The following is a 13,155-nucleotide window of genomic DNA, read 5'->3' as shown; positions in this document are numbered from 1 at the left end:
CGTTCCTCTCCTGTTGTATGTTTTTTAATTCTGGCTGCTTAGTGAAACTAAGGGGGCCAGTGATGAAGCATGAAATGAGTCTTTACATGGCATTGAAAGGGTCTTCATGCGTAAACCGCGTAACTGGCAGACAGATGAGGAGGAGAAATCCTCGTGACACAAACATGCATACACCGGCACCGGATGAGCCCTCATTTTACACACATGGCACCCGTAGTGTGACCCACGGTTCTGAACGAGGGTCTCGTATGTGTGAACGGTACCTAGACGTACACGCTCTGAACTGGACACGCTGCCTTCCTTGATCACTCCGTTCACGTGTAGCGGGACTGGGACGGGTCCTCTTTTTGTAGTGCGCCCCAAAATCTCATTCCACGGGTCTATGAATCTCTCAGAGTAAAGATAAACATCCTCATGTTTGTGCAGCAATTTACCCGTAACGAGATCCCCCCCTGCTACCCTGGGAATGGGGCCCATTTATATTTTTACTTTCTCAAAGGGAAACTACTGTAATCGTCCAAAGATTCGATATCGAGATTTGGAAGAATCTCGACGTTTTAGACCACCCTGACATTCTCGTATACAAAGTGTAGGGAGCGTATTGGAATCGTCCACAAAATTCAACCGCAAGACTTTGTAGAATCTCGACGTTTAGACCTCCTTGAGTCTGAAAATACCATTTTTGGAATTCTGTCTGTGTGTGTGTGACACGATAACTCGAGTTCGCTTTCACTTCGGTCAACCAAAGTTTACATACGAGTATGAGGTACAAAACGTAGATTTCTATCAACTTTTGGGCTATTTCTACTAACCGGAAGTGGTGCTTTACATTTTATTCATGCAGCTGTAGAGTCTGATTTATTCAACTTTACTTTCCTAATAATTGTTACATATATTATTAATTTGATTTGATTTGTTGTTGATGTTCCTTTAATGTACATAATATAAAGATATAATCATCTTGCGGTTTACTCCTCAAATATCCATCAACATATCTGAGTATATGAGAAAGTCAAGGGGAGACCATTCTTGATTTTTAATCCATATAAATGATTTGGATAGGAATAGAAGTAACAATGTTGATTAAGTTGCAGGTGATACCAAATAGGTGGATTGGCAGATCATCGATAATCCGTTATATCATCACAGAAGGACTTGGACAGCAGACAGGCTTGGGCAGATTTGTGGACAATGAAGTTTATTTAATGTCAGTAAATGTAAAGAATTACACATAAGTCGCAATGTGAGGTTTGAATACACAATGGGCAGTCGGAGAATCGAGAGTCCACCTTATGAGAAGGGTTTAGGAGTCATAGTGGACTCTAAGCTATTGACTTCCAGACAGTGTACAGAAGCCATTAAGAAGGCTAACAGAATGTCAGGTTATACTGTATAGCGCCTTGATGTGTGCAGTACAAGTCACAGGAGGGTCTGCTCAACCTTTATAACACACATCTGGAGTCCTGGGTGCAGTTTTGGTCTCCAGGCTACAAAAAGGACATGGCAGCACTAGAGAAGGTCCAGAGAAGAGCAACAAGGCTGATTCAGGGCTACAGATGATGAGTGATGAGGAAAGATTAAAAGAGCAGAGCCTTTACAGTTTAAGCAAAAGAATATTAAGAGGAGACCTGAGTGAAGTGTTTAAAATGAAGGGAATTAGTCCAGTGAATCAAGATGGTGACTTTAAAATGAGTTCATCAATGACACGGGGGAACTCGTGAAGGGGAAATCTCATACAAACATTAGGAGGTTTTACTTCACACAGAGAAACACAGACACCTGGAATAAGTGACCAAGCAGTGTGGTGGACAGAAGGACTTTAGGGACTTTCAAAACTTGACTTGATGTTATTTTGGAAGAATTAAGTGGACAGGACAGGTGAGCTTTATTGGGCTGAATGGCCTGTTCTCGTCCAGATTGTCCTAATGTATTAAAATTCACTAACATTGGACTGGACACAAATTCTTAAGTTTCACACACACACTCACACATACACTCAAACACTGACACCATCTTTGTGTCCAGTTTTTGATTACATTTAAACACGAGTCAGCAGTAGAAATCAAATTTTGCAACCATGGAAATAGTGACGGAATAAGAACACCCCCAGCCCCATGAAACAGGTCCCCTTAATGTGTGTGCAAACTGGGAAGAGAAACGGGGCCGAACCTCCAGGGCAACAATGAGGTACAGCAGGTAGCAGAATTAAGAATTGTTTGGTCACTGTGGCTTCTTGTATATTGCTCTGACATTTATTATAAAACACATAAAGAAAGAAAGAAATTCCATCCATTTACCACCAGATTTACCAGCAGTGTGGAGCCTGTTGATGCAGCATTAAGTAACAAACAGGGACCAGTGTTGGATGGAGTTGGTATCTATAAGACTTTTTATATAACACATCATAAGAAGGAAAGAAAGAGAAAGAAAGAAAGAAAAGAAAAAGAAAAATCCATCCTTTCACTGTCACTCTTACTTTAAGCTGAGGTTGGAACCCATTAAAGCAGCATGGAGTGCTGGGCAGGAACCATTACTGAGCAGGGTTAGTGTCTAGAAGTCACTGATTTTAAAACACATCAGAAAGAAAGAAGGAAAGAAAGAAAAAAGCGATTTAGATTGAAGTTTATTAATCAACGATCAACAAACCAGTATTGGGCGGAGTTGGTGTTCAGGACTAAAATACATCAAGAAAGAAAGAAAGAAAGAAAGAAAGAAAGAAAGAAAGGCCAGCCGGGGGGCGGGCCGTCTGCGCAACTCCGAAAGTAGGTCACGATGTAGAGCAAACCAACTGAAGAAGTGGCGACTGAAATAGGGGGGATAACGTAGTCTGTCTGCACTGCGTCTTTTATCCTCATTTTTTTTTTTCCATTTTTTAATTTTGTTTTTTTTTTCTAACCTCAGTTTAAAGAAACGATTTCATGTTCATGCCATCTAAATTAAAAAAAAATATCTATATATCATCTCATTTAAATGTGGTCCCCAGATCCAGTGTATTGCATCCACCACAGACGCAGTAATATACTAAACCAAATGTTCGTTTATTCGTTAATTTTCCATATAAAATTGTGAACGATCGAAGCCTGTTTTTATTATTATTATTTATTCCTTCTACCGTATAGTACTACAAAAGGACATAAAAAACTGGGACATGTGTTGTTCAGTTTCACCTTCGTACCCCCTAATTTAATAAAATCGTTTGGTACATTCTTCTGACGTCCATAGACCATGGAGCATACTATCTTGAAACAAAAAAGGGGTACTTTGACTACTTTATAATTTTACTGACATCGTTAAAATAATTAAATTATTTTTTTAAATATTAATATACGCATATATATTTTTTTAACTGTAAAATATAATGTAACATTTTTACAGTTTCCTTTACTAAGTATCGTATACATCACACACTACCCCCTAGGTAACCTGTGGATCTGTCCTTGCCGCAGTGATAGGAGTCGTTGTCTCGCAGCTAAGCGTCGCAGTTTGTTTTCGCCATTCAAACTGTGGGCACTGCTTGATAAACGCTTCTGTATTTATTTATTTTTTTAAGAAGTGTTTTGATAGAAAAATCGATCGACGTGAGTGAAGGAGTGCAGTGCACGACAACACCAGTTATGGCTTCTAACGGTAAGAAAGGAAGTTTGTTTCTAGTTTCGTTGTCTTCATTTGTATTTGTTTGATTGTCTGCCGGCCGGCATAGTGCTGTTGAAGCCCTTGCCTCGGTAATGTAAGGGCACTAGACCTTAACCGAAGTGCAATACTCAAAGAAAATGGGGCCTGCGGTGTTTCGCGCCCTAAAGGTTACACGACGAATTTGTACGTAAATTTGGATTTGATGTTAAGCTGAACTTTCATATCTGTTGGGAATATATTAGTATTTAAAATTAACACAAAAAAAAAATAATAATAAAAAAAAAAATATCCTTTAAAAAAAGGTTACTGGCGGATGTGTTTAGCGTTCACCGAATGTGTGATGAAGTGTATTCATCGTTGCTTATTTATATCAGCCGACATAATTGAGTTTTAGTTTACAAAGAAATTAGTTGTTTGATTTAAGTGCCAAGTATAGTTTTTAAGTAATACAATAACCCCCCCCCCCCCCCCCCACGCTGTTTTTGCCACCTCGTTTTAGTGCTGCCGCCATCTTGTCTCGCTGAGCTCCCATCGTCCGTCTGACCTGTATAACTTCTTTGTAATCGTCAATTTATTTCGCTTTTTATAGTACAGAAATTTTTAAGACAAGATAAAACCTTTTGCTTTTACAACTTTTTTTGAGAATTGGGCTTTGTGGAGTCGATTGGCCGTAGTCTTTCCAGCGTTACTAGTTTCAGAAAATGGAGGTTTTCTGTGTGACGCCGATGCCCTGTACCGGAACACGCATTTATTTTATTTAGTTATGGATAATTGAGGTTTAACTCCCACGTAGTAACATATTACTCAAATTAACAGAACTTTAATTTAAGCCAGTTCATCCACGGTTGTAAAAATTTTCAATTTTTACGAAATGTTATATTTTTAGTTTTTTTTTTTTTTTTTCCCCCTCCGAATTAACGGCCTTGGGATGCTTGGCCCCATTTGATCTGTACGGGCGCCAGGCAAATGCTGCCTGAGGGATCGTTAATATAGAGTCGATTAAATGGCTTAAACGCTCTTGAGAAAGAATGGCACGTGTGGCGCACCGATCAGACCGGCTTTCCGCCAGTACGCCATTTTGAATCGCCCATCAAGGTGAAACGAATAACTAACTAGTGTGTGGATTTCAAAAATCGGATTAATAGTTAAACATATTGGTCATGGCACTTAATTTTTCTTTTGTTCACTCCACAGATTACTCCCAGACTGCGGCCCAAGGGTAAGTTCATTGATTCGTTTTAACTTTTTATGTTTTATTACCTGAAGGTCACAGTAAAGATGTGACCCTAGTATGTATGTCGGTATTGTCCGCCTCCGATCCTGGAGGGCCACAGTGATTGTCGGTTTCCTTTCATCGCGCCCCCCCCCCCTATTTTTTTTCCGACTGCTGCCAATATCTGCCTGTGCTTCACTTGGGGGGGGGGGGGTAGATACAAGCTGCCTTGGATAAAGGTGTCAGCCAAACAATGGGGGTACACGGGCCAACACATGGCCAGTGCTCGACCAAGGATAAACTAGAAGTCTTAAATTGGACGTCGGTTAAGATGGTGGAAACGGATCATTAAGAAAATGGTTAGAATTGAAGCCTACAGCCAGTGTGGCCCAACAGGATCAGTTGGATGCTACTGATGTATCACCATCTGTGCTCTAAGCCAGTGTGGTCACAAGGCTAACATACTAATCTTTAAAATTGTTTTGGATGTAACTTTAAGGTTGCACTTTTTGTTTTTTTTAAATTGCTTACTTTCAGAAGATTGGTTTAGTTTTCTAATCCAGCATATTTATTGTGATTTAACAGGTATGGGGCTTATGGAGCTCAACCCAGCCAGGGCTATAGCCAGCCTGCCACACAACCTTACAGCCAGCAGAGTTATGGAAGTTATGGACAGTCCACTGATACCAATGCTGCAGCCTACAGTCAAGGTGGATATGGATCATCCTATGGTCAGACTCAGCCAGGTAAGATGAGACGCACTAACCATTTTGAGGGTCGATGTTAAAGGAATGTTCCTTCCATATTCTTTCATTCCCTTTTCCATGTAGTGCTGTCCAAGAAAAATTATAATCTTGTGTTCTCATGCAGAATGAAGTTTTCTTGAGGTGATCCTTTCTAATACAAAATGGTGTTGAAAAATTAGTGTTGCATGTGTAAAACTTACTGTTGCAAAAAAAAGTAATCAATAGTCAAATTATAGTGGAGTAATGGGGAGGGAATTTTTGTAATGCTGTGCTTTGAAATTAGTGACAGGACTATTGACAGAGAATGAGAAATAGAGGCTAGTTGGCAAAGTGCCACTTGTCCCTTGGTTTGGGGCATGACTTGGCACAGACTATTGGATGTAAGCATTAAAATGAGCAAGTGTTCCCAAAATGAAGAGAGAATTGAAAGCATTCTGACAATTGTAGCTGTAGGCAAGTATGGTCTTGAGGAAACAGCAACTTGATTTATAAAGCATTTAGAAAAAGCTGTGCTTTAAATGATTATTGAATGTTTGTTTGGCTTAAAATATGAACCAGAAATCCATATTTTCTGTAGGTGGTTATGGTGCTCAGCCTACATCTCAAGGCTACAGCCAATCTAGCCAGGCATATGGTTCCACAGGTTATGGTAGCAGCCAAGCTCCTCAGAGTGCCTATGGACAACAGTCCTCTTACCCAGGATATGGGCAGCAGCCACCCACTGCTACTTCAACTGCTAGGTAAGTAGGGTTTTTATTTTTTCTCCAAAAAACACCTGTCCAAATATACCAGTTTAAGTTTAAAATTCCTTTTTATAGCTATGGCAGCAGTTCTCAGACCTCTACATATGGACAGCCTCCAAGCCAAGGTGGTTATGGGCAGCAAGGAGGTTATGGTGGCCAACAGCAGCCTCAGCAGGGAGCACCATACAGTCAGCCTCCCAGCTATAACACACCACCTCCTCCCCAGAGCTATAACCAACAAAGTCAGTACAGTCAAGGAGGAGGTAAGTGTCGTTTGAGTTTCCCCATTGACATTTTGATTTTTGAATGATGTTTTTTTGTTTAATGACTTTGAGTGCTTTTAGCAGGTATTTTCTTTTTCAGAAAGATTAACAGCTCGCCTTTTGTCTGCAGCTGGATATGGCCAAGACCCACCCCAAATGGGCGGAGGAGGAGGTGGTGGTGGGTTCGGAGGTCAGGATTCCAGTGGATATGGAGGTCAGGATAACCGTGGACGTGGCAGAGGAGGAGGTGGTGGTGGTGGATTTGGTGGCAGAGGTTTTGATCGTGGTGGCAGAGGTGGACCCCGTGGCAGAGGCGGCATGGGGTAGGTATTTTAAAAGTTTTAGTTGGGTTGCATACTTGTCAGTCTGAGGTGGCTTTTTCTCACTGGTGGCCAGCATGTTGCTTCAGTGCCAGTGTATATTGGCCAACTCAGAGGTTGATTTGAAACCTTGTAGTATTTTTTTTTTTTTTTTTTTTTCCCCCCATGGGATTTGTGAGGTGATGCTATGCAAAATTGCTACTTCCTCCACCATCCTGGCATTCCAACAATTTCTAGATCTTGTACTTAATCTTTGTTTATTGCATCGTGTTCAATGTTAAGTGCTGGAAGAAGTCAAACAGCAGAAAGCAATTTTTTAAATCTTGATAGGAATATGACAAAGCTGTGTTCAGAATATGCATTGTAATGTGCAGAAAGACATTTTCAAGATTTGCGGTTTCATATCTTGACCTAATGGTTCGGTATTACCCATCTTTCAGTTTACACCTATGATCTTTATCTGGCAGGCCGGACCCCAGATTCAAAGATGACTGGGGTTTTTGCCTTCTTGTAATGGCACAGGTGTTCACATAGCATTTGATAGACCTGTACAGTATTTAAATGGGGGTAGCCTATGAGAGGTTACATGGTTAACAAGTCAAAGTGTGTGGGACTTTTTTTTTTTTTTTTTTCCCCCCTTGTGAAGTGAATTCATCTGCAGAGTGATGGTTTCCGAAAGGACGTTCTTCAACATAGCAAGAAGAGAATTTGTAATTCAAAATGAGCTTTGAAAGCATAAAGGATGTGTATAATATTGGGCTTTGAGCTGCTCTGTTTGGTGTTGGCCTTAATGTGAAGCTCGCATTTACTTCAAGGCTAGGCAGTCTGGATCTCCTTTTTATTTTTTTCTGATGAAGTTATCTCAAAGCATGAGAAACTTGAGTGGATTGGCAAAAGGTGAAACATTAAGTGTGCCAAGAAAAATTGCTACAAAAAAAGGACATAAAGGGCATCTTACTGACATGGTCAATTTTGCACGAAAGCCACATTTTCAAGCTGTTCATTGTGCTCTGCTCTTGGTGTGTATACAGGCAAATGTACTTTGAATGGTTACAAATTACTGTGTACATCCCTCCAGAGACCTTGGTGAAAGACAAGTGAATTTTACTGACTTATAGTGTTACAGAAAAACATGGCTTGGACAATAGAACTGTTGGGTTTAATTGGTGTATTCAGATCTACTGGTGGTGGGGGGTACACCTGGCCAGCTGCTAAATGTGAACTATTTTTTTTGTGTTGTTCTCTTCCCCCAAATAACCAAGAAATGGATATTTGAATTCAGATTTCCTTAAAATGGTCATTTTCATACTTAGTTTTACATCTTTCATAAAATGAGATGCTGTTTATGGGTCCTGTTCATTTTGATCTTTCCAGTATCTGCCAGAACCCTTGAAACAATGGTATAGTTAGCTTTAATTTTACTTGTGTAGTTGTGCTTTTTAAAGCTTAGGTAAGTATTGCTGTGAAACGTGTTTTGACATTTTTGCTTGGTCATTTTACTGATTTTCATTTGAATTTTTATAAACTCTACATTTTGTGTCGCAGGTTTTCAGGTTCAAATCACATCAAGGTTACTTCTGCGTCTTCTGTAAACGGCCTCACTCAAGAAATTAAAAGGCTGTTGGGCTAATCATTGAGGTCATTGAGCACTGTATCACAACTTTAGAAAAACCTCACTATTTGTATATTTGGTTAGCTTGTTGGCTCAAATGGACAATCCATAAACATCTTATGTTTGGAGTGCCTAATTGAAATACAGCATATGTGCTACAAGTTTTCTAAAATGGGAGAGTTGGGGTGGCATGGTTAGTGACCAATCGGATGCTTGCATCAAATAGTAAACGGACACTCCCGATTTTTAGATCCTGTAGTTGTGTACAGTGTTCTTCATATCCTGAATTTTAGCAACCGTACTCTAGGCTGTCATTGTCCATGTAAAGCCAAGTCCCTCTTCCCTAATCAGGCCCGCACTAAGAGCAGTTCTCTGCAAATGCAGGAATGGCACTTGTATATAACTTACTCCAGAGCTGCAGTTGAATAAGCACTGGTGACTTGGAGAGTGGGTTGGGGTTTAGATGGATGTTCAGATGTCTTCAGTGATTGGAGCCGGTTGATGTGTAACTGCTTCCAGCCGAGCTCATCGTGCAATGAGAAAACGACTCAAGCTTCAATACCTTTTTGATTTGTCTTCCTTCAGAGGTGGTGACCGAGGTGGCTTCAATAAATTTGGTGGTAAGTGATGAGTTGAAACTCAAAACCCCACACATTACTCTTTTGGGGGGATGGGGTGGGAAATTTTTTAGTGTTATTGCTGGGTGGGGTATTGGGAATATTCTGACCTGTCCAGTCACCATTATCAGATATAACCTATGGGAGTTTTGAGTTTTATAAATGCTACAGGCCAAGCCTTTTTATTAGTGCATAGTGTCTGGTCTTAACATGGTTTTCTTAAATTCACTTCTTTGTTACCTGCATGGGGTCAATATGTGTGGTAAACCACAGATGCAGCTTCATTTTGGTACACATTTGTATTTGATGCATAATTAGTGTGTACTTGTATGGGTCCCAGTTAAGACTAATGTGTCACTGCCTTTGGTACAAGATGTACACTTGAGCTGAGCACACTTAACCGGTGCAGGTCTTTAAGGGTTTTAAGTGAGTTCTTAAAAATTGGTGAACAAGTAATGGACATCCCATGGGTTACTGAAAAGGGTCTGGCATATAAAGAGTGTATTCTATACAAATGTCCAGTGTTGGGTTAGTGCATGCATGGGTTTGGATGGGGGAGGCAGGTTGATGTAACAAGACCATTGGATGTAGTCCATCAGGTAAAATGGTTCCTTTGCAAGGTGAGTAATGGTTGTCGGGGAAGGCTTTATAATAACCCTCATCAAGGGGGCAGTGTTGATAGCAAAAAGCACATTTGTCAAAGGTTCATTGACTTCTTGTATTAAGAGAGTTAAAATGGATGGTTGTTTTAGCTTAAGTTAAAGGTGGTTTATTCAGACTGCTGGCCTAAATACAAAAAGCTCACAAGAGTTCAAGCCTTTGGTTCCTAATCCACACCGGTTCATCTAGTATCTTGCTAGAATGGTGAAAGTTTACTTGTCCGGTTCCCATAAAAGAGCAGGATGCTAGACTGACTTGTATAGTTGAGTGTAAGTTGGATACAGTTTAAATGATAAAAAAAAAAAGGGGGGGGTATGTCTTAAGATGCATTGTGGTTCCTCCAAAGATGGTTTTTAAAGGTGGTTGTGGCAAAAAGGCTGCTGGAAGTACCAGCTGAATGGGAGTTGGGGTGTTTACTACAATACATTTTGTTTAAAGATTATGAAACTGCCCTTTGGGTTAGCTGAGCACTCACTACTGGTACTTGGTGTCTTGGCTAGCTGTATTTGAATGAGAGTAGATAGGTTTAAAATGACTGGTTTTATGGATGCATGCAACAAGTGTATTTAATGTCAACTCTATGCCTTTAAAATGTATCAAGGCCTACTATTTTTGATATGAAATTGGTTTAAGGGTGGGATACCAACACTGGGTTTTGTGCCTTTTTTGTTTACATTTTTTGTCCCTTTTTGATCTCTTACTAAAGCTGCTCTTTCTTTTTTTTGTCCTTTTTCTTGAAGGACCCAGAGATCAGGGACCAGGGGGGCCTAATACAAGTAAGTTTGTGGCGTCTGCTCTGGGTTTTGGACAGTTGACTTTCCCTTTGCCTTGTTTACCTAATGTCTTCCATTCTTGTACTTTAGTGCCAGACCAGGACAATTCTGACAACAACACAATCTTTGTGCAAGGATTGGGCGATGACTACACTGTTGAGTCTGTAGCAGACTTCTTCAAACAAATTGGAATTATCAAGGTAATCTGGTCTTCAGTATGTGGCTGGCCTTGTACAACTAGTGGTGTGACTGAATGTATGAGGTGAAGACAAGCAAAATTTTAATGTAAGACTAATCCTCTAAACCTAATAGATAAACAAGAAGACTGGCCTGCCCATGATCAACCTTTACACAGACCGTGAAACTGGCAAGTTGAAGGGAGAAGCCACAGTGTCATTTGATGATCCACCCTCTGCAAAGGCTGCCATTGATTGGTTTGATGGTATGTGCAAGTTTGATTTCACATTCCTTCTGTCTGTAGGGAAAACTGACTGGAAATAAGAGCACATCTGGGGGGGGGGGGATAGCAAAGTACTCTTTATCTTTGATATGATGATAAAATGACAGATTCTTGATTGTGTAGGCAAGGAGTTCAATGGAAACCCCATCAAAGTTTCATTTGCAACACGGCGGGCTGACTTTGGCCGAGGTGGTGGCAATATGCGAGGTGGTCGTGGAAGAGGAGGTAAGCAGAGGGAGTTTTGAGACTTTAATCTTTGTTTTTGTAGTATTTGACCCATAACTAATGGGCAACAGGTTCTCTAGAACATAGTTTAGTGGTTTCTGGTTTGGTGGGATTGGGAGAAAGCTGGGGCTGAAACATTTTCTTCGCCTTGTGGTAATCCTCATCCTAGCCAGAGATGAGATTTCAGGAATGTAAGATTCTGTAATGGGGCATTTCCATTTTGAGTAATGTATGTAATTTTGAAATGAAATTTCAAGGTGGTTTTGTTTTTCACTTAAACTGAAGGTCCAATGGGTCGTGGTGGATACGGTGGAGGCGGTCGTGGAGGTGGATATCCCAGCAGCAATGGAGGTGGCCAGCAAAGGGCTGGTGATTGGAAGTGTGCTAATCCGTAAGTGTAACCTGAGATTTGTGTACTCTTGAGACTAGGGTCTACAATCTTATTGGGGGGTACTACTACAGTGGATTCAAAGTTTTTACTGTAACCAGTTGAGTATGTTTGTAATGATTCATGGTTACATTTAAGTTAAACTTGTGTGGCACTTTTTTTTGTTTTTGTTTTTTTGTACTTTAAGCAAATTTCATGCTCATTAGTATTTGGCTTATTGGAGCTGTAACAAGTTGCAGTTAGCTTAAGTTGGACTCCTCTGTTGTCCTCTTTTTAAAGATGTCAACTTTTTTTTTTATTCATAATTGGTAGCCATTTAAGATACTACCAACTGTCCTTTACAAGCAGAAGGATGAATATTAAGTGAATTCAAAATGGCTAATGTTTTTAGTTGAGCCAAAACTAGATCTTTCATGACCAAAATGCAGGAGCCAGTTGTACCCCTACTCTGTTGCTGCTATGTAGCAGGATGGCTAAGCCCACCTTTGCTTTGCTATGTGCGAGTATTTTTGAAATGCCCAAGCCCTGGAGTATTCTGTTCAAGCCAAATACTTTCATGCCATTTTTCTCTCCATGAAGTGTATCACTAAATAATGCATTAGTTGTCACGTTTGGTGGGATGTAAATGATTGTAAACAGTTGAGGTGCAGTTTATGAACTTTAGTTTTTCTTTCCATCCTAGTGTGTGTGGTAACCTAAACTTCTCTTGGAGAAATGAATGTAACCAATGCAAGGCTCCTAAACCAGAGGGTGCTGGAGGCCCCCCACCCATGGGTGGAGGTAAGTCCTGGGAATCTTTTGGTAGAACATCCTGACCAAGGGCTTCCCCTTTTTTGCAGTTTTTAAAATGCCTTCTACTGACACAGGTGGTTATGGTGGAGATCGTGGTGGCCGTGGTGGTGGTTTTGACCGTGGTGGCTTCAGAGGCAGAAGTGGAGATAGGGGAGGCTTCCGAGGTGGAAGAGGAGGAGACCGTGGAGGCTTTGGCCCAGGAAAGATGGATTCTAGGTAAGTGAGCTGAGCTTCTTTTGTGAGATTCCATGGTTTCTCCAGTGACAATTTTGACACCTGCCTAACCGTTTTTCCTTTTCTCTCCAGGGGTGAACACAGACAGGACCGCAGAGAGAGACCTTATTAAATACTGTACAGATGTGATGGGACCATTTTGTGTTTGTGTTTTTTTTTTTTTTTAACTTGTTTTTAAGTTCTATGTTTTATGTAGGAATAGGTTTGTACCAGCAATTTTATCCGAATGTATTTGATTTTGTCCATTAAAACACATAGAAAACCCATGCTTTAGGTTGTATTTGTCTTTCCACCGATAGTAATGGGTTTAGGCTGAGATGTTCTTCATGCTCTTATGATAGATGAACATCTTTAACCTAATGGGGTCAGTTGTGCCATTGGGTGAGGTGCCAGGGTGCTGTTCATAGTCTGATCACACACCTACTAGGAACATCCTGAAACCCATTCAGATTTGAAGGTAGCAGGAGGAGCTGTAG

At 40.5% G+C, this 13,155-nt stretch overlaps 1 protein-coding gene across 3 annotated transcripts; it reads left to right on the top strand.

The window, feature by feature from the left end:
* The first annotated feature begins 3,470 nt into the window (after nt 1–3,470).
* Nucleotides 3,471–12,943, top strand: fus (FUS RNA binding protein). Of its 3 annotated transcripts, none has more exons than XM_051934540.1 (15): nt 3,471–3,627; nt 4,828–4,852; nt 5,432–5,592; nt 6,170–6,332; nt 6,411–6,598; nt 6,729–6,921; nt 9,116–9,150; nt 10,548–10,583; nt 10,671–10,780; nt 10,893–11,022; nt 11,164–11,265; nt 11,551–11,656; nt 12,336–12,433; nt 12,520–12,661; nt 12,752–12,943. In XM_051934540.1, the coding sequence occupies exons 1-15, from the start codon at nt 3,615–3,617 to the stop codon at nt 12,789–12,791; spliced, it is 1,542 nt and encodes a 513-aa protein (XP_051790500.1). In that variant the 5' UTR covers nt 3,471–3,614; the 3' UTR covers nt 12,792–12,943. The 3 variants fall into 3 exon arrangements, with proteins under 3 accessions (XP_051790500.1, XP_028670730.2, XP_051790501.1); XM_028814897.2 differs by having other exon boundaries at nt 6,699–6,921; XM_051934541.1 differs by lacking the exon at nt 9,116–9,150 and having other exon boundaries at nt 3,489–3,627.
* Nucleotides 12,944–13,155: the final 212 nt, after the last annotated feature.

Source organism: Erpetoichthys calabaricus, chromosome 12 (genome assembly GCF_900747795.2).
Source record: "Erpetoichthys calabaricus chromosome 12, fErpCal1.3, whole genome shotgun sequence".
In the NCBI taxonomy this organism is placed as follows: domain Eukaryota; kingdom Metazoa; phylum Chordata; class Cladistia; order Polypteriformes; family Polypteridae; genus Erpetoichthys; species Erpetoichthys calabaricus.
This window is presented reverse-complemented; position numbering and strand designations above follow the sequence as displayed.

Bases quoted from the DNA above. Each gene is read 5' to 3' on its own strand.
- fus (XM_028814897.2), top strand. The intron at 5,593-6,169 runs GTAAGATGAGAC...TATTTTCTGTAG, and splicing joins CTATGGTCAGACTCAGCCAG to GTGGTTATGGTGCTCAGCCT. The intron at 6,922-9,115 runs GTAGGTATTTTA...GTCTTCCTTCAG, and splicing joins CGTGGCAGAGGCGGCATGGG to AGGTGGTGACCGAGGTGGCT.